Source organism: Sabethes cyaneus, chromosome 1 (genome assembly GCF_943734655.1).
Source record: "Sabethes cyaneus chromosome 1, idSabCyanKW18_F2, whole genome shotgun sequence".
Classification (NCBI taxonomy): domain Eukaryota; kingdom Metazoa; phylum Arthropoda; class Insecta; order Diptera; family Culicidae; genus Sabethes; species Sabethes cyaneus.
In genome coordinates, this window is record NC_071353.1 from 107592977 (window position 1) to 107618362 (window position 25386).

Here is a 25386-nt window from a genome sequence, read left to right on the forward strand (position 1 = left end):
AACGGTATGATTATAGTCATCATGAACGTTTTCATAAATATGCGTGGTTTTTTGATGATACCATTTCAATATTCAAATATTTTTTATAACTTATTCAACGAAACTAGTGTTTAACAATCTGATAAAAATTTTAACGAGCTTAATCTAAGTTGACATTCTAAGCAAACTACATCTTATATTATTATAACTTAGTTGAATTTTTCGATGCTTTTATAATATTCTGAATAAATTATTTCATGATTTTACATGGAAGACTACTCTCCCCTATATTACTATATATTTTTGAGAAAAGAAAAAGATTTTAAACAGGTTACCTTAGTTTTCTATGAGATGGTCCCCTTAATACTAAAAGCAGTGTTGAAATATTTCAGAACGAAATGTACAAATTTGTGATCAAAATGAACGTTTGTTTTGTTGCGTTCTACTACTGGGGTTTTGCTCTTTTTGCTTTTTATTTGCAATCAACTTCGCTATCACTTGCCCTGGGCAGCAAGTGGACAAAATCAATCCGTTGGACCGAAATATCCCAATTTTCTACTTTTGATATAACTACAAAGCGCGTAAGCGATGATGGCACAAAAACTGCTTTACCGTGGTGGCGCGTAAAGCAGATTGTCCAGGTTTAGTTTGTTTTTGTTTGGTAGTGGTGCTCCGTGGCCCGGCCTGCCCCAAAAGCTGGACCACGTTTCGAAATGTTGTTTGCTGGTTTCGAACTCGACTACTCTAGTAGTTTCGATCTTACGCTGCTTTTGGTTCATCTGGGTGCACAGCTCGTGCAGATATTCATCTCCAGACTGACGCACGACGACGGCGCTGTTGCTGAAATTAATAGAAAAACTATCATATTAATGCACAATGTTGAATCATCTCACGCTAGGTATCTGCTGTACTATTAGATCTATTCGAGCCATGTTGGGATGGGATGATAGTTTACCCATTCGAGTTGTACTTATCAATTTTGGTTACATCGGTGGTTCCCAAGCTGATCGGTCTTGGCTGGGAGCGACGCTTCGCTAACAACGGAACCAACTCAACACCCCCAGTTATCATACAGTTTCGAGTCGGGATGACCTTGGCTCCTCTCTTTGTAACCGGGGCCCGCCCCGGAGTGGGTTGCTGATTTTGCTGACACAATCTAAGAACCCGTCGATCTGTGATTTTATCGGTACTTGGATTTGGATCCTCTCGCAAGGCTTGGCTTGGTGCTGTAGCTGGCGGAATTAACTGTGACTTCGGAGGGCTAATGGCGGCACGTGGCATTTGGGCACTTCCACTACCGTTGAACGGTGGGTCTAGACTATTGCTGATGCATTGGCACACACACCGGGAGCAGCAATTGGAAAACTTTTTTAGATATCTATTTTCCTCCTCCAGTTGACGTTGCATCTTGGTAACAACTTCAATATCAAGATCCTGCAACGTTTCCTTGTTTGTCCAACCCTAAAAATTAGAACAGCTATTATTTGAAGACCCTGAAGTATTATACGACACATTCCAGTGTTACGGGACACAATCAGCACCCATTATCACCGAGTGAATCGCTTCCTGATTCACTAATTTCTTAGAAAATTCCTCGTAAAATAGTTGTAAAATAAAAGGGATTTGATGAAACAGAGACCGATCTGCATAGCAGGGATAGTGTCCCGTAACGCTGGAATGTGTCATATACTGTACTGACCATCGACTTCATAAAGTTTTGTCCAACATTTTTCGGCGGTCTCCATGGCTTTCCACCAGGGCCCGGCTTTCCCCAAGGTCCTCCATTCTGAAATATAACACATATTTATTGATAGATTTCACAAATTAAAAAAACCTACCCCCTTCGCATCCATCTCAGAGCTTCGCGTCTTTCTGCGATTTTCCTTGTCCGCTACAATTTTATCCAGTTCCGCTCGGTATGATTGCTTCTGAGCCTGTGTTGTTTTGTAGCGCAGATCATTATCCACGTGGTACCGGTTGGCGTCGTTGAAACTGATGATCGGATCATCCGTCAGTCCAGTAACGATCTGGCCGGACGAACTTCGCAGCGGGGCACCGCCCCCACCGGCGCTCACTCCCTTCGGCCGGTGCATTGGAACCGGATTCCGAAAGTCCTGGCACCGGGTAGCGTGCAAAATGGGTGTTGTGGGAAACTATATAGTTTTTTTTTTTGTGGGGAACAAGTTGATTTACTTGAAATAGGGCGTTTTCCCTTGTTCTTCAAATATATTCAAAACCTAAAACTTCATATGGAATTTATTCAATAGAACCTACATTTTTCGTCTCCGGATAGAGGCCTTGCAGCTGAATATTTCTAATGCGAACGGTGTCATTCGGGGCTCCGCCACCTTTGCGACCCCACGGCGAGTAACGCTCCATCACTTCCCGGTACTGAAAGAGTGGTAACTGGCATAAGACGCGGTCGCGTCAATTAGGGAGCTTCTGATGCGACAGCTGTGATAAAGTGCAATTTAATGGAATGCGAATGGGTTAATTCAATTTGCAAGCGATATCTGAATGAAGGGTGCTATAATAGTGAACACGGTCCCGACAAAGGGTGCATAACTGATATCATCAAAATAAACTGATCATGATACGGATGGTTAGCGAACAACGAGGGCCTGGAATAAGGCGCCTCTTTTGGTATAGCTGTAATATATAATAAATCTTATATGTAAAAGTAATATGGAAATTTGTTTGTAAACATTATTCAGGGGGATTGGAGTTGCTTGATAGTAAAGTACCGTAAACGCGCCTAATTCTACGCATGGTACCTAATTCTGTGCATCGGATATTTTAATTAACAATAAAAAATTGTGTTGGCTGGTAAACGGCTGGGTAATGCGTACCATCGATGCCTTGTGCACTGGGCATAAAATAGACCCTACAGTGGTCCACAGCCTCTTACCTAGCAACTCCTACCATAATTAACGTGCACAACCCTCACCTCGGAAGTACCGATGATGACAAAGACGAATTCTACGCGCAGTTGGAGCGTGAATACGACCGCCCAAGCCATGATGTCAAAATTATCATCGGGGACTGTAATGCTCAGGTTGGTCAGGAGGAGGAATTCAAACCGGTGATTGGACGGTTCAGCGCTCATCCGCAAACGAACGAAAACGGCCTAAGACCTGTCGACTTCGCCGCCTCCAAGAACATGGCCATACGTAGTACCTTCTTCCAGCAAAACCTCTACCACCGGTACACCTGGAGATCACCCAACTAGACAGAATCACAAATCGACCACGTTCTGATAGATGGTCGGCACTTTTCAGACATTATCGACGTCAGAACCTATCGGGGCGCTAACATTGATTCGGATCACTACCTAGTGATGGTAAGGATACGTCAAAAACTATCTGTTGTGTACAACATACGATACCGGCGCCCGCCACGGTATAATCTAGCGCGACTGAAGCAACCGGAGGTCGCCGAAAACTACGCGTTATCTCTCGAAACCGCGCTGCCGGAAGAGGGTGAGCTGGATGAAGTCCCTCTTGAGGACTGTTGGAATGCCGTGAAAACAGCAATTAACAGCGTAGCGGAGAACGTCCTAGGCCGTGTGGCACCGAATCGACGAAACGAATGGTTTGACGAGGAATGCCTGCAGATATTGGCTGCGTAGAGCAACCCGTCAGAATGAGGAGCGATACAAACAGAAGCGGAGGCAGCAAACCCGACTCATCAAGGAGAAGAAGCGCCACCAAGAGGAGAAGGAGTTCGAAGAACTCGAACAGCTGTACCGCTTTCACGACATACGGAAGTTCTATCACAGACTCAACGGATCTCGCAAAGGCTTCGTGCCGCTGGGCGAAATGTGCAAAGATAAACATGGAGGTATCTTGACTGACGACCGTGCGGTGATCGAAAGATGGAAGCAGCACTACGATGAGCACCTGAATGGCATGCAGGCGGAAGACCATGATAGCGGAGGAAGTGACCACATTGGTGTAGCAAGCAACGAAGATGTGCCACTCCCAACGGGAAGTTAAAGAAGCCATCCTACGGCTGAAGAACAACAAATCAGCGGGAAAGCATTGGAGCGGAACTTATTAAAATGGGCCCGGACAAGTTGACCGGCTGTCTGGATCATCTGATTGTCAAGATTTGGGATACGGAACGACTACCGGAGGAATGGAAAACGGGGTTATCTGCTCTATCTACAAGAAATGTGATAAGCTGGATTGTGAGAACTACCGAGCAATCACTATCCTGAATGCCGCCTACAAAGTGCTGTCCCAAGTCATCTTTCATCGACTATCGCCAATAGTCAATAGATTTGTGGGAAGTTACCAGGCCGGCTTTATGGAGGGTCGGTTTACAACGGACCAAATCTTCACCCTGCGGCAGATCCTCCGATCCTCCAGAAGTGCCGCGAATTCCGCATCCCCACGCACCAACTGGTCATCGATTTCAAATCCGCATATGATAGTGTAAACCGACCAGAGCTAAGGAATATTTTGGACGAAAACGGCTTTCCGGGTAAGCTTACTAGACTTATCGTGACTACGATAGATGGGATCCAGTGCTGTGAGAGAATCTCAAGTGGATTGTCGGACCCATTCGAATCTCGCAGAGGACTTCGACAAGGAGATGATCTTTCCTGCCTGCTATTCAACATTGCGCTTGAAGGTGTTTTAAGACGAGCGGCGATCGAAATGCGGGGCACGATTTTCAATAAATTCAGCCAACTTATCTGCTTTGCTGACGACGTGGATGCTGTCGGCAGAACATTTGAGGCGGTGGAAGATCAGTACACCAGACTAAAACGCGAAGCAGAGAAGATTGAATTGAAGATAAATACGTCTAAAATGAAATATATGCTGGCGGGCGGGACCGAGCGTGACAGGGCCTGCTTGGGCAGTACCGTGGTAATCGACGGGAATGAGTTTGAGATAGTCGAAGAGTTCTTATACCTTGGCTCACTGGCAACAGAGGACAACAATACCAGCCGTGAGATTAAAAGACGTATTACCAGCGGAAGTCGGGCCTACTACGGACTCCACAAACACTTGCGGTCGAACAATTTGAGCCCCCGTACAAAGTGCACACTATACAAAACGCTAATTAGACCGGTTGTCCTCTACGGGCACGAAACGTGGACACTGCTAGAAGAGGACCTACGAGCACTCGGAGTTGTTGCTAGAATGCCGGACAACTATCCTGCAAAAATGGTTTTTGCATCAAATCCGGTAAGAACAAGACGAAGAGGGGCACAGCGAGCGAGGTGGCAAGACCAGGTGGAGCGAGATCTGGCGAGCACTAGGTGCCCGCGAAACTGGAGATCAGTTGCCATGGACCGAAACAGATGGAGAAATTATACTGCGCAGGCCTTGTCGTAAGACGTTAGGCCAATTAAGTAAGTAAGTAAGTAATTCAGAACTTTTGTGATTCCGCGGTAAGCGAGACAACGATTTGAAATGGGGTAAATTTTGACGACACCACTCTTGTGTTCCTTTTGACAGAACATCAGAAGGAGCAGAAGCCATAATTTTAACACAAGTGATTCGTTCGAATCGTTGATTTCAGGTTGGCAATGCTGAGTTCAATTCATCTGTACTAGAAACAAAGAACGAACAGTAAATTGCATCAATTCAGGCGCATTGCATAAATTGAATATAACATTTCTAAGCACTGACCACAAAGCTTATTTCAAGCTGTCAAACTGTCAAACTCATCAATTCACATTACACGTTTTCACATCGGTAAAATTCGCCCCAAGGTACAAACTAGCTTTAAAATATGTAGGTAATGGTATTTCCTCAGTTCACAATGAGGCAACTAATGAAATTCCCAGATAAAAATCAGAAAGTGTGGCTAAAATAGGTTTAATGAACAAACGTATGCCAGTACATACAATCAATTTCGGTTATCTTACCTTGCCAGAACAATGCGATCTTTACTACTCGACAACCCGCCACGAAGTGGGGCAGGACATGACTCAAAGACTTGTAAAGCAAGCCATCACATATAGGAGGAGCGAATCTTTGCTTTCCAGTTGGCTTTGGGTCGTGCAAAGCCAGATGTTTGTTTGACATGACAAAACATTTATTCTTTTAATATAAAGTACATAGGCGATTCCCGCGAGGACGACCTTAATAATAATCGGTATGTCATCCTTCCCGAGCCCGGCAGTCCACGTCGCGTGCTTGGTTCGGGGTCCCCGTTCCTTCTTAGGGTTTACCTCGCATAGAAGATAGAAGCAACTGACATGCGAATTCCTCCGCTTAATATGCCAAACGAAGCGCGGATAATAGTTTAGCAAAGTCTAAACGGTTAAACCAAATTTACTACACGGTCGTTATCTGCCTGCCGTGGGGATGTCAACCAGAGGCGGGTTTGTGATTCGTTTGTTTACTGCTAACCTAAATTCGATTTCATTGGGATAGGCTGCTAGCCAGGCGTACGGTTTGAGGGTAAAAAAAATGCTTAGCATTAAATCCAAAGCACATGACATTCGTTATAATGGCATAAGGGTGAAAAATCGCTGCATTCATTTGCAAACTGCTCCCAATCAAATCATATTTTGGAGTATTTAGTTAACCCATTTGGTAGGCCGCCAGCACTACTAGGGCTATATGGGATTAAGTTAACAAATGTTCACCCAAAGCAAGTGCACGAGCTATTTGTCAAATAAATAAATTTTATATTTCATTGCGATATCACATTTTGTAATATATAATACATTGGTTTCAAGGGTTAAAATTATTCTATAGCTATAGCTTCACGACCGAACATGATAGCCAATGTGTTCAAAATTTAATATTTGAGGTTCAACCACTAAATTTGATATGAATTTAATTTTTATTGCTATTCGCATAGTGGTAAATTAATAACTAAAAAAAATCCTGTGTATCACTTTTTGTTGCTCCTGCGGAATCATGTCTAGCATTCTTCAAGGTCAAACAATGTGGAAACCAACTGCTAAAAATTGCCGAATTGGCGTGATCGATATAAATACTGATAAAATATGACAGCCGCGGAGAGTAAGCAATATTGTTCCAAAACTTTGAAAACAAATATATCCAAACATTTAAACATCATAATTTCTTTGTCCAACCATATAGTTTCAGTATGAATTAACGATCTATCTAAAACTTTTTTCGCAATTACCGTACTCCAGTTCGAAACTTTTTTTGCGAGCACCAGCCTGAAGCATCCATGAACCAAAATACCGCTTGAACAACGGTTTTATTGCATGCACAAATAAAACTACCGCTGGAAATAAATTCGGTTCCCGTTGAAGGGTGCTTCCTTGACATGAATTACATGGTTATAAGGCAGTCTTTTTTTAAATTCATCAGTAGAAGCTTAGGAAGCCTACACTAAAGCAGGTTTCCATGGAGCAAAAAATACGATTATTCCTTCCGACCCAAGTGCCACAGAAGCGAACAATGGAACCAAATGGCCAGCCACTTTACACTAGATGATGACGAACTACCAACAATTAGACCGCCTATAGCGTTGTCTCTTCTCCTGCCAATGGATGGAGGAAAAGCATCACTTTTCCTTGCAACAATGGTTGGAAGCAAACGTTACACAGCTCTGTGTTACGTAGGTGCTGACGGAAGTGAGGGTGTGGAAAATAGGCTTTTCACATGCAATTCCTCTTTTCTACTGTCGTCCTACGACCAACGAGTGAATAGCGCTCAAGTAGGGAATAAATGGCAAAATCGTGATTACTGAATGGTTGCGTGAATAATTGATAAAGTTTTTAGCTTTTGATCTGATAGCGACGTGGAAAACCGAAGAATTTTATTAAATTATACGGCGTTAACTAATAGAAGGGTACGAAACTATCTGTAAAAATAAAACACTATTGACTGTCTCTTATAGCATGTTTCATGCACTGTACTATTTAACAATGGATGTTTCCTTTACACATTTTATCGCATTTTATGAAGCAAAAAGAGGATACGAGTCCAAACACACTTATAGCTAGCTAGAAAACCATAATAAAACTGTCAATAAAGTAAATTTATTGTGGTTGCTTATATTACCACGTTAAAACTTGTTGGCTGCACCACGTCTCTTATAAACTTACCATAAGTGTGGCGTAGCAATACAAAATGGCGCACCCATCAAAATTGATCTTATCGCGGCTACTTGTCAAACCGCAATAAATCTGTTAGTTTTATTATAGAGCTATTAAAACGGTAAAACCCTGACCAAACAGTTTTTTGCTGCTATTATGAAGAATACCAAAGTTCAAAACCAAAATCATTTTTTATGCGAAGCCATATTGCCGTATTCCAGTATTTTGTTTAGCTCGCAAACAAAAATTCATCAAAACAAAGTGTTTTGCAGAAAAAAAGTAATTATCAATCGGTTTTCCTGTCAGAGGAAGCAACTAAAATGATTTTGCTAGAAATTGAGATTAACTAACTGAATATTTTCAATTTGTTAAAACAACCAGTTTTCGAAAATTGCAAAATTTCAGTGGCGCGCTGATTTTATCGACCTATCATATCAATATGCACGATGAAATTAAATGCGCACATGCTGCAAACCAACGAAATTACTTAAAATTGAATAAATATTCTATGGGATATTTTATTCTGATCGCTATAAATCAAATCATTCAGAACGATCTATCAGTAAAAGTTAAACCTTTCTGTTCACGGATATATTTTCAAGTTGACAAACCTAGCGAACTTATTTAGCTTTTGCCAGAAAAGCGGAAAGCGAAAAGCTTTTTACCTGTGTTATACTATAACAAAGGTTTAAAAATTGGTCGAAAAACACGAAGTTGATCCGAGGCCCGGAGGGCCGAGTCACATATACCAAACGATAAGGTTCGACGAATTGAGCAATGTGTGTGTGTGTGTGTGTGTGTGTGTGTGTGTGTGTGTGTGTGTGTGTGTGTGTGTGTGTGTGTGTGTGTGTGTGTGTGTGTGTGTGTGTGTGTGTGTGTGTGTGTGTGTGTGTGTAAAGTAAAAATTACGTGACATGATTTTCTCCGGAACCGCACAACCGATTTCAACAGTATCAATTCATTAGTATCAAATGAAGGCTCTTGCTACTGCAAATTTTTTGGGAGAGTTTTATCGAAAACAATCCAGCAGTTCAAAAGTTATGCTCAAAAACGTGTCAAGGTGACAATTAGTCGAACGTTTCTCAGAGATGGCCAAACCGATTTATGCGCTATTAGTCTCATTTGGTAGGTAATATAGCCTCATAGATTTCAAATCTTCAAAAATTGATTTCAAATATTCTACAAATTTATCAGTATATTACATACACATGCATATGTGTTGATGATAACTACCATTACTATCCTTAAAAGCCTCCCAGTTGGCTTCGAGGTATGACGCTGGCCTAATAAGCCAGTCGTCGTATGTTCGAATCTCGGCTGGAAGAGGCTGTTGGAGTCAATAGGATCGCAGCAACTGGCCCTGCAAACAGCTGGCTGCGAAGTCTGTCGTATAAAAACAGAAGGTCAAGTTTCGATAACGGAATGTAGCACCTAGGCTTTGCTTTGCTACTACCCATAAACGCATAACAGTGTCATGTGATTTTTCACCGCTTTTGAAGTGAGGCTGAGAATTATCTTTAAATTGTTCATTCTTTCAATATTTTAAACAGTAATGTTATGTTTGTTCCCAAAGTTCCGGAATATATGAAACTTGAACATAGAAGCACCTTGAATCACCTTGAATCCCGTCATGCGACTCCTCCAAGTACTCGAAATTGCAAAACTAGACCATTGGTAGTCGTATAAAATGTTCAAGATATCATCGGACACATCTGAACACGTCCGGGAATGTTCCGGATCGGGGATCAGTTTCCGAATTGAACTAAAATACAACATGTGACATCTTTAGGTACTCAAAATTGAAAAAGTAGTTCATTTGTCGTCATATAAAGTGTCCAGGATTACATTGGCCACACGGCCAACGTTCCGACTACACCCAGGAAAACGGCCAGTTTCTAACTTAAACCAAATCCCAGAATGCGACCCCGCTATTAACTCAAAATAACAAATCTATACCTATAAAGAAGGATTTCTGTCTGTCTGTCCTGTGTTCCTTATAGAATCAAAAACTACTGAACCAATCGGCGTGAAAATTTGCATGTAGAGGTTTTTGGGGCCAGGAAAGGTTTTAGTGATGGTTAGAGACCTCTCCCCCCACTAAGAGGGGGGGCTCCCATACAAATGAAACACAAATTTCTGCATAACTCGAGAACTAATCAAACAAATAGAACCAAATTTGGCATGTGGGTGTTTTCGGTGACAAGAATTTATTCTAGGGTAATTTGAAACCCCTCCCCTCTTTATAAGGGGAATTATAACTCCTCTCCCCTTTAAGAGGGGGGGTTTCCATACAAATTTCCTCATAACTCGAGAACTAATCAAGCAAATGGAACCAAATTTGGCATGTGAAGGTTTTCGAGGGCAAGAAAATTTTCTATGTTGAATTAGGACCCCTCCTCACTTTAAGAGGGGGGGCTCCTGTACAAATGAAATACCAATTTCCTCATAACTCGAGAACTAATCAAGCAAATGGAACCAAATTTGGCATGTGTGTGTTTTTGAAGACAAAATTTTTTTCTATGATGAATTGGGACCCCTCCCCACTTTAAGAGGGGGGGGGGGCTCCTATACAAACGAAATACAAATTTCCTTATAACTCGAGAGCTAATCCAGCAAATGGAACCAAATTTGGCATGTAGGTGTTTTTGGAGGCAAGAATGTTTTCTATGATGAATAAGAACCTCTCCCCATTTTAGGAGGGGGGGCTCCTATACAAATGAAATACAAATTTCCTCATAACTCGAGAACTAATCAAGCAAATAGAACCAAATTTGGCATGTGGGTGTTTTTGGTGACAAGAATTTATTCTATGGTAAATTGAGACCCCTCCCTCTTTATAAGGGGAATTGTAACTCCTCTCCCCTTTAAGAGGGGGGGCTTCCATACAAATTTCCTCATAACTCGAGAACTAATCAAGCAAATGGAACCAACTTTGGCATGTGAAGGTTTTTGGAGGCAAAAATATTTTCTACGGTGAATTAGGATCATTCCACACTTCAAGAGGGGGGGCTTCTACACAAATGAAATACAAATTTGCTCATAATTCGAGAACTAATCAAGCAAATGGAACCATATTTGGCATGTGGGTGTTTTTGGAGGCAACCATTTTTCCCATGATGGATTAGGACTTCTTACCTTTTTAGGAGGGGGGGGGGGGCTCCCATTCAAACGAAATACAAATTTGCTCATAACTTTAGAACTAATCAAGCAAATGGAACCAAATTTGGCATGTGAGAGTTTTAAATGGCAGAATTTTTTTCTGTGGTGTATTACGACCCCTTTCCCTTTTAAGAGGGTGGGCTCCCATACAAATGAAATACAAATTTCCTTATAATTTGAGTACTAATCAAGCAAATGGAACCAAATTTAGCATGTAGGAGATTTTTGAGTCTTGAATTTATTTTATGATAGTTAGAGACCTCTCACCCCTGTGGTAGAGGGATATGGACTCTCATACAAATAAAACAGAAATTTTTGCGAAACTCAAAAACTAATCCAAGTCGAGAAATTCGAGACTCTTCCATAAAACATTAATCAATAACAAGACCACAAAAACTATCTATAGTAACACTAGATCATTCAGAACGAGCCGGTCGCGAGTGTTGCCGGTGACCCGCCGTCGGAAGCGCCGCCCACTGGGGGGCTTGCAAAACTCGAGAAGTGACAAAGATCATCCGAGATTCATGATTTATGTACAACACAGGTTAATTTGTGGCAATACGAAGTTTGTCGGGTCAGCTAGCAGGTTTTCTGTAGAGGGAGCTCGGCAGGAAACACCGTCTTCTTCAATCCATGGTTATTTCAAACGCTCGCGGGGATGGGAGCTTCCCAGCAGCGCAGAGTAGACGTTTCCTAAGAAGTTAAGACGGCCACCGGTACCGAACGGAAGCAAGTCAGCATACACATCTTAAAGGTTCCGTTGGCGAAAGATATGCTAAAGTAACTAAAACATGAGAAGCCAGAAAGCGATCCGGGATTCCTAACGCATGCATTAAAAAATGGACTAATTGTAGCGATTTTGCATTCGATTACCCAGCCACCTGGTGGTGAATCCACCGCCATTCGTAGCTACCCTGTAACGTACATAGAGAATTTGAATGCGCTATCAGTTGATTTGCAGCTCCCATAGCAAAAACAGCCAAACCACTACGCTCCATGCTTTGTTCGTACTATCTGCCCCACTTCAGAGCGAAGAAGTTGGACATCGTGGAGCACTCTGTGTTCGCCAGATATAGCCGATGTGACATTTACAACATCCTCTTCCTTCTGAAGATAGTCGAGACCGTCGAACAAAAATCTGGTTGCGCCCGTAAAGTGCAGCAGAAGCTGAAGAGGAAGACCAAAAGTATGGTAGTCTCATCATTGCGAGCCTTGACCGGGAGGTCAGAGTAACCGACCTAACGGGAAAGAAGCACCGGGGACTTTATGTCCCCCGCCAAGGAGGTAAACGATGACGTCAAATATATCTCATGTTTCGAAAACGATTCGGTTAACGATCAACGATAAGGGAATGTTCAAGCCGCTGCACTTTCCTTCGGAGCTTGCGGTGAACCAGCGAATATACAGTATGTAGTGCCTGCCGCAAGTTGCCATCCTCATCAAGATGTTAAAAGGATGTGACCCTTGACCGGACCTGACCACGGCCCATTTGATTCCAACCGACCACTGTAGAAGATGGACCGGCTGAAGATAATTGTTAAACCGAAGACCGTCAACCCTCCCCAGGTCCCTCAACTGCGACCGATAGAAAATTTTTGGACGAACCTCGAACGGAGAATCTACTCCAATAATTTCGTGGTCAAAACGGAGAATCAGCTGATAACCGAAGCCACGAAAAGGCTGAAGAACAAGTCAAAATTCATCTTTTCAACTTTTCATGGCTAAGGTTCCGACCAGGTACTCAATTTAGATTCATTTGGCAGTACTGTCTCAGCCGAGCAAAATTTAACAGAGTGATATATGGGACATTTGTAGAAGTCCCAATCGAATTTCACTTAAGGAACGAACTAGGAAGTTCATATTTGGTTCAAATTTAGTTCCGCAGAACTTTCTTGCTGAACAACCAGACACTATATTTGAAAGCCGAACTTCATTCTCAATAAAGTACCGTTAATATCTGTAGCTACTTAAAAGTTCAACATGCAGCTTAAAAGTGCCACATGCAGCTTAAAAGTAACTAAGTAAAGTAAGTTCGGATAATGGTGTCTAAGGAAGGTTAACAAGCTTTATGTCTATGGATCTATAACTTGAACTTCAAAGTTATCTTGAGCTCGCTGCATAGAGCACTAAGCAGATTATAAAAAAACTGTGTCAAAAATTTATTGCATACCGCTTTGAGTTCTATTTTTATATTTTTATATTTTCTACCTCCGCCTCCTTCTAACTTCTGTAAAGTCGGTTCATGCGATTAAGGTAGACCATATTAAAAAAAATTCTAACTAACACCTATCGCTGCTGGATTTGAACCCGAGCGTTCCGCGTTGCAAGCCTATCCTGATGCATTGCGTCACCTCTGACGCCGCTAGTGACATGAATTTTGCCGATGAGTTGTTCTTGAGTGTAAATTCGTTTCGGAGCTATGGTAAATGAGAAATGGTAAATGAATAAAATCGATGCAAATTGCATATTTCAGCAACGGAGCAGTGGTATGCAGTGGTGTGTGGTAAGTTACAATAAATTAATATTTATGAGAAAAAAACAGTCGATGATTCTTCTGATGATCTTTCATTAAATAAAATAATTTATATTGGTTGTCACTACTATTAACCGAAATTAAATGGCTGAGTTTAAATGGGAAATGTCATGAATCTACAAAACAGGAAGAAGTGGAAAAATTCCTCCAATCTTTATTGTTTTCTAGGTGGACTTTTCGCAAACTTTCTGGTTCTGTTAGAAGTTGCTTTGAATTCCCTTCGAAGTTTAATAATCAAATATGAACTTGAACTTAAAAGTACGGTTAATTACTTTAAAATTAAGCTGAATAGAGTTCTATTCATGACCGTTTCGTTGGCTGATTAAGCGAAAAAATCCCCTGGTGCTAGCTCATAAGGAGTTCAGTGAACGTTCATGAGATCGGGGGTGCTGCCCAAGAAGACCCCGCCAAAATCGAACACTCCTTTTAGATTGCAGGGGCCACCGCTGGTGACTCCGCCATGAAGGCATGGGACAGTGGTAAAAAGAAGTAACAGACGTTGCATCCGATCGAGAGTTTCGAAATGCATCCGACTGAGGAAGCACCGCAAGCAAGCCCTCTCGATGCGGAAGTGATACCACCTCCAACTAGTAGCAAGTTGGAGCAAGCAAAAAGGTTATTGTACGAGTTATATTCGTTCATCAACTCAAGATTTAATGTTCATTTGGATATTAAATGGTTATCGGTGAGTTTCCACTCAACGATTATCGCTGCCGAGGTGGAAGGACACAAGCTTTTAAAACGGTGTGGGATTGCCGAAGCCCCTGCCGAGGAAGTTAAGGTCCTGTCAATGCCGTGTCAAACGCGTACACGGCTTCTTGCTAAGCGGAAGGTGTTGATGCCTGAAGAAACGTCTAAATTGGTAGCTACGCGCGTTATGGGGTACCGTCAACGTAAAGAGGACCCGCCATACTCAAAAGGGCAAAATTCTCATCGAGCTCAAGGAGAGCCCGACGGTCCAGAGCTTGAAATATAAGGGACTAGTAGAAAAGTCCCTGGGTGAGGCAGGACAGATCAACGTAGCGTAGGTCAGCGTAGCAGTGCACTCTCGTCGAGTATTAAAACCTCGATGAGGTTACTACGGCAATTCACTTGCCTGAAAAATGCTCTAGGGACCAACTCAAAATTGAGTGGCGCCCTTAGACATAAGGTAGCGAATATGATGATGATAAGTAAATCGCAACCATTAATATGCCAGAGGCAACAGCCAGCAATCTGTTGGCGTCTGGCAAAATCAAGGTTGGTTGGTCTGTGTGTGCACTCACGGCCAAACAGCGCATGAAACGTGGGTTTCTGCCATCGGGCGCGCAAACGCAAAGCCCCAGATCGGTGAAAGCTGTGCAGGCGAGCAGAGCTCATAGTGGTTGCTAGGGGTTTAAAGACGAAGAAGGCTTCCAGTCCTGACGAGATACCAAACGAGACACTGACGGCGGCGATCCAAGTATATCCTGCTATGTTTATAGAAACACTTCAAAGCTGTCTAGAAGTATGCGAATTTCCAGACAAATGTTACCAAAACCGGGGAATACACCAGGGGATCTGCCTACTCGATAGTCGATACGTTAGGCAAACTACTACTAAACTAAACAAGCTAACGCTCGAATGCTGGAACGCGACACCGAGCCGGCGAGGATGGATTTCGTAAAGGGAAGTCCACTGTTCATGCCATTAAGCCAGTCATAGAGAGGGCCGAGAAGCCAATGAGGCAGAAAAGGTGGGAAGTGTGCCATAATCAAAAACGCCTTTAACTGAGGTAGTTGAGGAGCGATCGCATAAGATGAGGGTACCAAACCATCTTTGTAAGTTGCTTAAAAGCTACTTTGAGACCCGGACGCTGGTATACGACACGGTTGATGGGGTAAAAAAGTACAAAGTGACCGCAGGTGTTCCACAAGGCTCGATTCTCGGTCATACACTGAGGTCAGGCTGTTCAATGCGATCCAGATCACCGGCTTTCCTGACGATATCGTCCTAACAGCGACCGGTAAGTTCCTCGAATGCTGGCATCAGACGCAATAAAACATAATAGAGAATTGGGTGATTGACGTCAAGCAACGATTGGTACACCATAAGATAAAAGCGGTAATGATTAACAATCTCAAGGCAGCCCCAGGAACCAAAACTATTATAGGGGGACAAGTGATTGTCTCTAAACGTAATGTAACGTTGTGTATCATGGTAGACAAAAGGCCGTATGAATACAACAGTTTGCTTTGCTTTTCCCGTGTAAATTTTATGGGAGAGTTTGCTCTAACTCCACGTCGATTATACATAATGCAAAGCGTCGGCAGCAGTTACTGCGCTGTCCAAAATTATACCAAATGGTTATGGACCAAGTGTATTCCCGAAGGACCAACTTAACTCGAATGAGCTCTTCTTCCCTGACAGCATATGACCTCGGTTTCCACCGGGGTTGGTTACGATTAAAAAAACAGATTGATTTCAGTGATTTTTCATGCCACGTTATCAGTTGATGTGAATGCAAGAGCCATGTCAAAAACAGTCAAACAACTGCGCTTGATGCTTTTTTCGTACTGCCAACTCCACCCCGTAGCAGCAGAAGCTGAAAATGAAGACTGAGAGCAACGTGGTCTCATCGTTCTGTGCCTTGGGCCGGTAGTTCCTAGTAACCGGCTAAACGTTAAAGAACTACTTGGCCAAAATTGACATTTTTATGCGAACGCGCCAGTCGAGGCTGTCTGAGTAGAAGATAATCGCCCAGAGAACGGTTGAAGGTGCTGGTGGAAAACATCTTTCCACCATGGTCGTGGTCATATGTTACCGTTTCGCACTCTTTACCCTATAACACCCAGGTAGATCGAAATAAATTGAATGTATCGTGAAGCAGACTAGAGTTCGTGATGAATTTTGCATATAAATAATTCATAGGTTTAGGTTGGGTGAGCGTTTTGAAGTAAATGATGCATTATTATAAATATAAAAATTAAATTAAAATCGAAATTAAAAATAAATAATTAAATTAGGGAAAAATAGTTAAAAAGTAAAATTATTTCCGAGTAAATAAAATCGAGGGACTAATAAAAAAACACTCACGATGCAACGATACAAAACATAATCCACAACTCTACAAACACCAAACGAAATAAAATGTCAGTTCAATGGCTTAAAAAACGGCAGGAAATAGAAAGAGGAGTTTCTCCCTCCAGCGACAGTGGAGCTACCACCACTTTCGATTAGATGGTTCACTAAATCAGAACAAAAATTAATTAGCTCCGGCTATTCAATAAAAATTAGTTAAAATCTTTAACTTATTAAAGTAAGTGGTGCTTATTATATAGCACGATATTTGTGTATACGATCCGTGGCACATGAAGTGGATTAGCATTGTCAGGTATGGAAGGTTTACAGGTTACGGGGGAAAAATCAACCCTAACCTTAGTGCATAGATACTGACCAGTGTATTCTGTCCACGTGCTAGGACCCATTAATATTATTCGGCCTGAATACGCCGACCCGGTTTACCAGCCCTTAGACGGTAGATCAACGAGTGATTGGCGAAATCCTTCGGAAAAACGCACCCGCGTTCGAACCCCCGCTTATGAGGTCACACGCGCTCCAGGGGAGGCGGTGACGGACCGGGGTGAAGCAGATAGTCCGAACCGATTAATACGTAGCTGAAACACCGCATCCGCGGTAGATCTCCTCCGCCTTTGAGGTCACACGCGTTCATAGGGAGGCGGTGACGGGCCGGGGTTAAGCAGTTCGATAGAGCAGGGTGTTTTAGAACAAAATATTTGTTATTTTTGTCAATTTTCAATAGTGTGTAGAAAAAGATTTCCACAGATTTCCGCTCTGACACTATCATAAAATCAACAATCAGGGTGTTAACTAGTAATAAGCAAAAAATTAGCTGCTACTAGTTGCGATGTTCGGAGATATTCAAGTTTTCCGAATGCATGTTTTCCGGCATTTTAGGCGACAAGTTAGTAAATGCGCGCGCCAGTGCCAAGTTCATTGTTGCTCATTGTTGTTGTTGTTCATTGTACGTTAAATAGTCATGCTTGTGTATGTAAGACATAGCGTTATTATCGTTATGAGATACATCGGCGTCGATAATGGGAATTCAGGACATTGTAAAGGCGACCACTTAACAGCTTTTACCCAATTAGCTCTGTTTCAAGTCAAATTGGCAGTAGAATATGTTCGGTTGGACTTTCAGCTCGATTGAACTAGCCTCCATTTTGTTTATTTAGAGTCGAACATGTTGATACGTGTTTGCAGGATAAACAGATTGCTACTCTGTCAGTTGCTCGTTATTTTTTGTGCCTTCTGCCAGGATTTGGCTGAAGCCGATGACAGCCTATCTCGCCACTCGTATCCTTTTGCTGCGTATGGTCAAACTAATGAATTAAAAAAATTGCATGAATGCACTAAAGACACATTCCAGCGTTACGAGACACCATGAGCAACCGTTTTTTCGTAGCAAAATTGTTCATATTTTACCAACAGCCTGACGAAAATCTTTCAAAATAGGTGTTTTGAGCTGCTATTTAGTAGTACTTTCTCAATACGAGGGCGAAATATTTATTATAATAAGCATCATTGAATAGTGGCGGAATACTTTTCGTTACGGGACACCATCGCAGAAAATGCGTATTCTGAACATGATTCAAACATTTGCAAAACTCTGCTCTGTTTCAAGTTTTTCAAAGTCGACATGTTCCAAAAATTTTTAGCTGAAGGCAGCCTGAAACTCAAAATGTAAAGGTATATTCAGGTTTTGTGTTTAGTTTTTAAGATATAATAAAAATCATTTCGTTACGGGACACCATGCGCTGTTGGGCAAACGGTATTCTGCAAATGGTGTCCCGTAACGAAAAAAGTAAACTGCATTATATGGTTTATTTTCTCTAGATTTCTGTTCAGGCCGTCATATTTTCTGTATCTGGTCTATATTCACTATATTTTGTAACAATAGTGTACTGATTTGGTGTGTTATAGTTTGGTAATAAGACATACGTAACGAAGTATATGTAAGGTAAAGTTTATTTTCAGGTAAAAAGAAATACCCATGGGAGAACTATACTGAAGTATCATAATGAAATGCTTGCCTAATCTTAGGGTTTGGACACATTAGTAATTAAAATGTAGGGGCTGTGCATTAATTATGTAACGAGTTTTCCCCATTGTTGACTAATCGCCCCCTCCCCCTATGTAAGATTTTGCATGATTTTGGCCAAAATAACAAAATTCAAAAATTTTATTTGAAAAAATTTAAAACGGTAAATAAGGTTCGTCTTGATGCGAAAGGTATGCTCTATTTGCGCTGCACGCCAAAATAGTATTAAATATCAAATATTCGAAAAATTAGGTATTTTGTTTTACTTCAGACGTATCAGTTAACGTATCATAACGCATAAATTTAAAAGTTTTTAAGCAACTCTACTATTTCATGCAACATTAACAACTCATGTTGCGAACTATAACGATAACATAAGTTGCTATAAAAGACTAAGTTTGCCTATTCTTTAAAATAACTTTGTTGATAACTTGCAAATTATTATACAGTCATAAAACAGTTATATAAAATATAAAAAAACTAAAACAGTTGAAAAGGGTCATGAAAACTTTCAAAAAAGAAACGCTATAAAAAGTAGCTGAAAATGATGCCGTTCGAAGTACGACACTTACTATGCATCTTGCAAGCTAAAAATTGTTCTCTGTGCTAGGCTTTCTTGCTAGTGTGCTTAGCGAAGCCACTATAATTGCTAAAAAAGCTGACTAAACAACTTTCAGAAACGGAATTCCAAATTTTTAGACTATTCAAGTATTTTAATGATAAAGTATTGAAGTAAGTCGAAATCGGCGTTAGGTATAAATATCTTTAAGGCTTAACCCTTCTTCTTTATCGAGAGACTTTCTTTCTTTTTTTTTTTGTTTTCGGGTACAGTGGGTTGTTAGCCTCAGGTCCCTATCTCACTGACGTGGCTGCCACCTTAAGGTGGAAAGAAGCCACTCTGTCCCCTTCACTGTTAGCCTACAGCAACCGAGATTGCGTACTCCAGCCGGCAACACGTGGACGTAGGATTAGAAGTTAGTAAACAGAGGTTATGGAATGCACATGTTCACCCTTTGCCTGGAGCCACCCTTTGTCGAGCAGCTAGTTATTAGAGTACAAAACAATTAGGTTGATTTGTCTATTTTGGATAGGCTTTACGCATACTTTATTTTGGTCACTTCTATTTGATTTTGCCGTAAATGTCCAAAATAACGTACGCGCAACGTCTGCCCAAAATAGATAAATCACTCTACGGGGATTGTTCAACGATCCTACTGATTTTGGCAGCACCATCCAGTCGAGATTCGAACATACGACGACTGGTATCATACCTTGTTAGCCATTACTCATCAGGCATTACACCTTTTTTTGCGGTGTCCACCTTTCATATAATGTGTCCGTTTTTCTGTACAATGTCTAAAAAATATGATTACCAGGTAATTTTTTTGATGTCAAAGCATAAGTTTTGAACAAAATTTAGTAGTATATGGCTATATCAAACAGAGATACTTGTGTAGATATTGAATTTTAATCTTGAGGTGCCCGTCTTTACCGCACATTCTTTAATATTACAATATATTATTATATTGTAATAATATTTATACATACTTATAATAAATACATATTTACTTGCATTTGGTCATCAAAATAATAGATTTGTTATCGTCGATAAAGATTAGTTGAAATATGATGTGATAAGTGCTTTTTCATTCAATTACTTTTTGCGTTAAACAAAACGTTACGGGACACCATTTTGAAGCACCTATTTTATTTTACATAGAAATGCTTATCAAAAGTCAAGCACAGCGCGATTTTGATTGTACATATATGATTAAAGAAAATCCATAGTTTCAAAAAATTCGGAATTATAATCTCTGGTATATGGAAATAAATGCAAAATTTTCGTTACGGGACACCATTATAAAAGTATCTATTTTTAAAGGCCGCTTATCTGGAAAATGTTTTCATTTTTTAAAAAACTCTGTATGAACAAAATGTTACCCTAGTAATGAAACATGTTTTGACGATATACAGTTTTAAATTATTTTGGCTTAAAACTATTGACAGAGAATTAATTGCAGCCTTGCCTAAATGATGAAAAAATCTATATTGTTAACCTCCCAATGGTAAGGTGCATTTTAGCATGAATTGTCAATAAACAGTATGACAATTCAGGATTTTTGTAAGCTTTATAGTATGTTTGAACATACTACATACAAATATTTTTAATATTACTACTTTCAAAATTTGCTCTTATGGGATAGATGCGCTTGGAATGTGTCTAAAGCAGATAGTAGGGTAAGTTAACCTATAGAGTAAGGAGGGGTAAAAGTGCGATGCGGGTAAAAGTGCGATTCAATGATTTATTGGTGCAGATTCCGAGTAAATTGACTACATTGGCATGGATTTGACAGCTTGAATCTAACGTAAACTTTGGTTGCTTGCGAAGCATAGTTGCTGAGTAATGCGCAAATGTTATTTTAGTTCGGTTTTGATGTAATTTTTCGTTATACGGTAAATACGATATCAACAGGAGGATATTTCTTGTTGAAAATATGTAGCAGTCTTACATCACTCACATATCTGTTTTGAAAATACGGTGAAAAGAATTAACAAAAATTTCGCTTTTCCGTAATTTAATCTAACCTCTCCATACAAAATACACCAAAATTCCTATAATGGACCCGGTCGTTATTCTATTGTAAACCACAAGGGTCCATAAAAGGAAAATGGACATTCTAATCTGTTTTTAAAAATCTGTAAAATATAGAGATTTGCAGCAGAAATTGATATATTTAGGCTTACTCGAAAGTTACTAATATTGTAAGTGCCATTGGTTGGGTGTTTAGCGTAACGAGTTCAAAATAATGTATAGAAAGGTACACAAATGGTTGATTTACCCTATACCAGAATAATAATACTAAATTACTCTTGATATACAGATTGTAATAATTTGTATAGGAGGTCGTCAGACTACCAATTTCGACTACATACTTAAAAAAATGTGTTTGAGTATTTAAAATATTTATAACTTAATTCCCGTAAGTCCTACAATTTTGGTATGTTCAGTAACTTTACGTAACTTTACAGGACAAAGAACTTTTCTGAAGACACAATATTTCTAAAGTCGTTATTTAAAAAGTTAGATCTCAACGCCATCTATAGGAATAAAAATACAACTACTTAAAATTTTCAGAAAGATGCGAAATTTTATAACAAACAATGTTGCTGAAGACAATAAAGCTCTACGAAGCATATGAAAGAACCTAAAAATAAAAATAAGAAAACTTATCCAATTTAATTCTACTATGTGTATTTTATTCAATGACAGATACGTATTTCGCCTACGACTTGCAGGCTTCCTCAGTGTCTGTTTTCGAACTGAGGAAGCCTGCAAGTCGTAGGCGAAATACGTATCTGTCATTGAATAAAATACACATAGTAGAATTAAATTGGATAAGTTTTCTTATTTTTATTTTTAGGTTTCGTATTCTACTAAGACGCTCCAAAAACTTCAGTCATATGAAAGAAGTTATGAGGTTTTGTCCGAGCGCCGGGTCAATCTGCCCCATTGTGCTACGTAGGAAGCCGGTCAAGCAGTATCAAGTCGGAGATCTAGTGGCAATACCGAAAACTCAATTTGGTAATGGTCAGAAAGTGAAGCCGAAGTTCTTCGGGCCGTACGAAATCATAAGTGTTCTTCCCAACGATCGCTACGAGGTGCGGAAAGTCGACGACGAAGCCGAGGGACCTAAGAAAACATCATCTGCTGGTGATTGTTTCAAGCCGTGGTCACTTCCGAATCGGAAGTAGTGTCAGGAAAGGCCGTGTGGGACGATTGGCTATCTCCCCGGCGCAGCCTACGAGAAAGTTCAGTTCGATTTAAGCTGATTACACGAAGTGCTTTGCTTTTACGAGTGTTATAAACATTTTTCAAATAAAATTATCTTTTTAAGTATTCTCGCAACTCTAAACCTTTCCTTCTTACATTTATATGGATTGAAGTAAAATATATGGCCATACCCAGGAAAAACATTTGGTGGGACTGATATGCGATTATTTTTAAGATGGGACAATTTGTCTTCATATTTTTTTCCGACTTTTTACAATAAAAACAGCTTTTTGTACTCTTAATGGATAGTAAAGCAAGAAAAATAGAGAATCTGATATTTAACTCGATGAAAATGCATACGGGACTGACATGCGATTATAGGCAGAATATAAGAGTTATAAGCATATTCTTCTGTTCATACTGATCTAGTGACTGGATATTGTTCGAGTAGGCATCACAATCGAAAGCTTAGTTTTGTACAAAGTAATAGATGTCGTTCACTTTCACAATGCAGATGGCAAAACCTTGAAATATCTGCTCTGCTATTGTGGAGCATTATGAAGCGTATAATGCAGTATTTCGCTAAAGGTTGCCGAAATCTGGTTTGTGTCCCCCATCCGGGTAAATGGGTCTAGATTTCATATTATTCCGGATTTGCAACTGTTTTTCTATATAGCTATCAACCTACTGCTTCTATTATCTGAAGAACTTCTGGAGCGGAAATATTAGATACAGTACAGTACAGTACAGTAGATTCCAGCACAAACATGCAGTTACTTGGTAACACAAATCTGCCCTGATACTCTTCAACATTCCCTTTACTATAGTGATGTAATGTAAATAAATGTAAAATATGGTAATATGTAGAGTAATGAATGATAGAAATCAAAAAAATAGCAAATCATCAAACTGTAGAAAACCGTAATTAAATTATCACGTCTACTTCACGATTGATAAACAGTGATGCATGACTTGCAGAAAAAATACACAAGAGCTTAGTTCGCTGATGAAACTTGCAACCGAAAATGAAAATATATCTTTTCCAATCGAATTTAAATTTAGCTTACATGATGTTGTTTGATGAATGACAAATTTTGCAACACGAATGAGGTTACGCCCTTTACGGCTGAACAACTCCACCGTAAAGGTTATCCGCTCGTATTGGCTAACGATCGCTACAGTTAGAACTAAACAACAACGGAGTATGGGGCACAAGGCAGCTTAGCAAACAAGCGGGATGGCTTACGTGGGCCTGCTCTTTGGCACGTGCTTGCCGCTCCAGATGCTTCCGGTGTTGCCAATCGCGCCAGCTTGCGTCAGCAATCCGTTTTTCCTGGGCTCGCTTGAGCTGCTGACTCCATAGCAGCGGATGGTCCAGCGGATTGTTGGACGTTCCCATTTACCAGCACCAGTAGCCGTTGTAGTCCATAGGGTACCAGTCCTGCTGACGATCGAACAGTGCGAATCCGGAATAAATCTGCTCCAGACAGCTCAGTTGAAGCTGAAAATCTTCCATACGGACGGATGAACAGAATTTTTCAACTTGCCCAAAGCGGGTGGAGTTTCAATCACATAAAAAACTCAATGCAGTGCATCGATTTTCCACTCCCGGTAAAATCACTTTTAACCTAGATATATCAACTCCAGTTCAAAACAGCTCTCGTTTCACAGGTTGCACTTTCCCTTCCGTACAGTCCCAGTTTCAGTTTTTCAAAACAGCAAAAATGCTTTGCACTCTTCTCACTTATACAAGTCTATTTTCCCCACTAACGGGTACAACTGAAGGCACCTGCGATGGCTCCAACGGTCCAAGGAAGACTGCGGTCCAACACGGACTGCCAGTGAAAAAGGATATTTGTATTGTAAAGTCTAGCAGGTTCCTCAGGCTCGCATTCCAAATCGACCGAAAGACCGGATTTCGATCTAACAGTCGCCGTTTTTTTATGTTGCACAATCTACGCTTGAGGGGAATTTTTCGCAAAAAGTTTTCCCGCGCTTTGTTCGCTGCTATCTATCTACCTATAGCTGAGCTGTTCGTTATTGTACTGCCAACATTGACACGCGATTCTCACGGTCGGGATTCCGCTTTTCCTCAACCGCCTCAACCCATTGTTTGTTGTCTGTAACGATAAACGCTGCTGCTGCTGCGATGGGTAAAGTTAAAGGGTTAAAGTCATGCCCAGTACGTGATTTGTGCGAACGTGTCGAAAGGTAAAAAGGGACAACGGTGTCAAAAGTGATGAACAAATTATATGTCCTACAGTAGCATTCCTACTACCTAAGGAAAGGAGTGCGAAATGTAATGGATGAGAAACCATACACAATATGCATGTTAAACTTAATTAATATTAGATGTTTGTATTAGCACAGTGGTATTAACTTGTAGTTAAATCATGCAAAAGGTTTTGCAATAACAACCAGTAAAACCAATTTCATTTTAAATAGGGTAAGTGATCTTGGTTCGTATTATCCGCATTGATTGGCAGATTTCTACAAAACAACAACGATTTTCAACAAAAAAAAAACAACACAAAACTTAATTTGTTCCAGAAGTTTCAAAAAATACATTATTAAATATTGAAGATTTACAAATGGTATAACCTTACTTTTTGGTCCATACATACACTCAAAATATTCTGCACATAACTAATAGTAAATTTCCATATGAAATTCCATATGATTATTATGAGCCGCATATTGCCCTTTGCATTGAAAGTTGGATTTTGAACACACTTGTTCAGTCACACATTTTGTAGGTGAGAAAAGTTGCCAAAATTTCGTGGGAAAACCCCATGAATCTTGGTTGATTCCTATTTGAATTCTAA

At 40.5% G+C, this 25386-nt stretch overlaps 1 protein-coding gene across 1 annotated transcript; it reads right to left on the reverse strand.

Annotated features, from left to right (window-relative positions):
* Positions 1 to 587: 587 nt before the first annotated feature.
* LOC128732539 (uncharacterized) lies at positions 588 to 23960 on the reverse strand. Its single transcript, XM_053825810.1, has 6 exons — positions 23808 to 23960; positions 2254 to 2370; positions 1818 to 2093; positions 1679 to 1765; positions 935 to 1440; positions 588 to 813 (listed from the first exon to the last, which is right to left on the reverse strand). The coding sequence occupies exons 1-6, from the start codon at positions 23958 to 23960 to the stop codon at positions 588 to 590; spliced, it is 1365 nt and encodes a 454-aa protein (XP_053681785.1).
* Between the last annotated feature and the right edge of the window lie 1426 nt (positions 23961 to 25386).

Coding starts and splice junctions, on each gene's coding strand:
- LOC128732539 (XM_053825810.1), bottom strand. CDS start 23,960: ATGGGAACGTCCAACAATCCGCTGGACCATCCGCTGCTATGGAGTCAG. Junction 2,371..23,807: donor GTGCCAAAGAGCAGGCCCAC/GTAAGCCATCCC, acceptor CCACTCTTTCAG/TACCGGGAAGTGATGGAGCG. Junction 814..934: donor GATAAGTACAACTCGAATGG/GTAAACTATCAT, acceptor TTTCAGCAACAG/CGCCGTCGTCGTGCGTCAGT.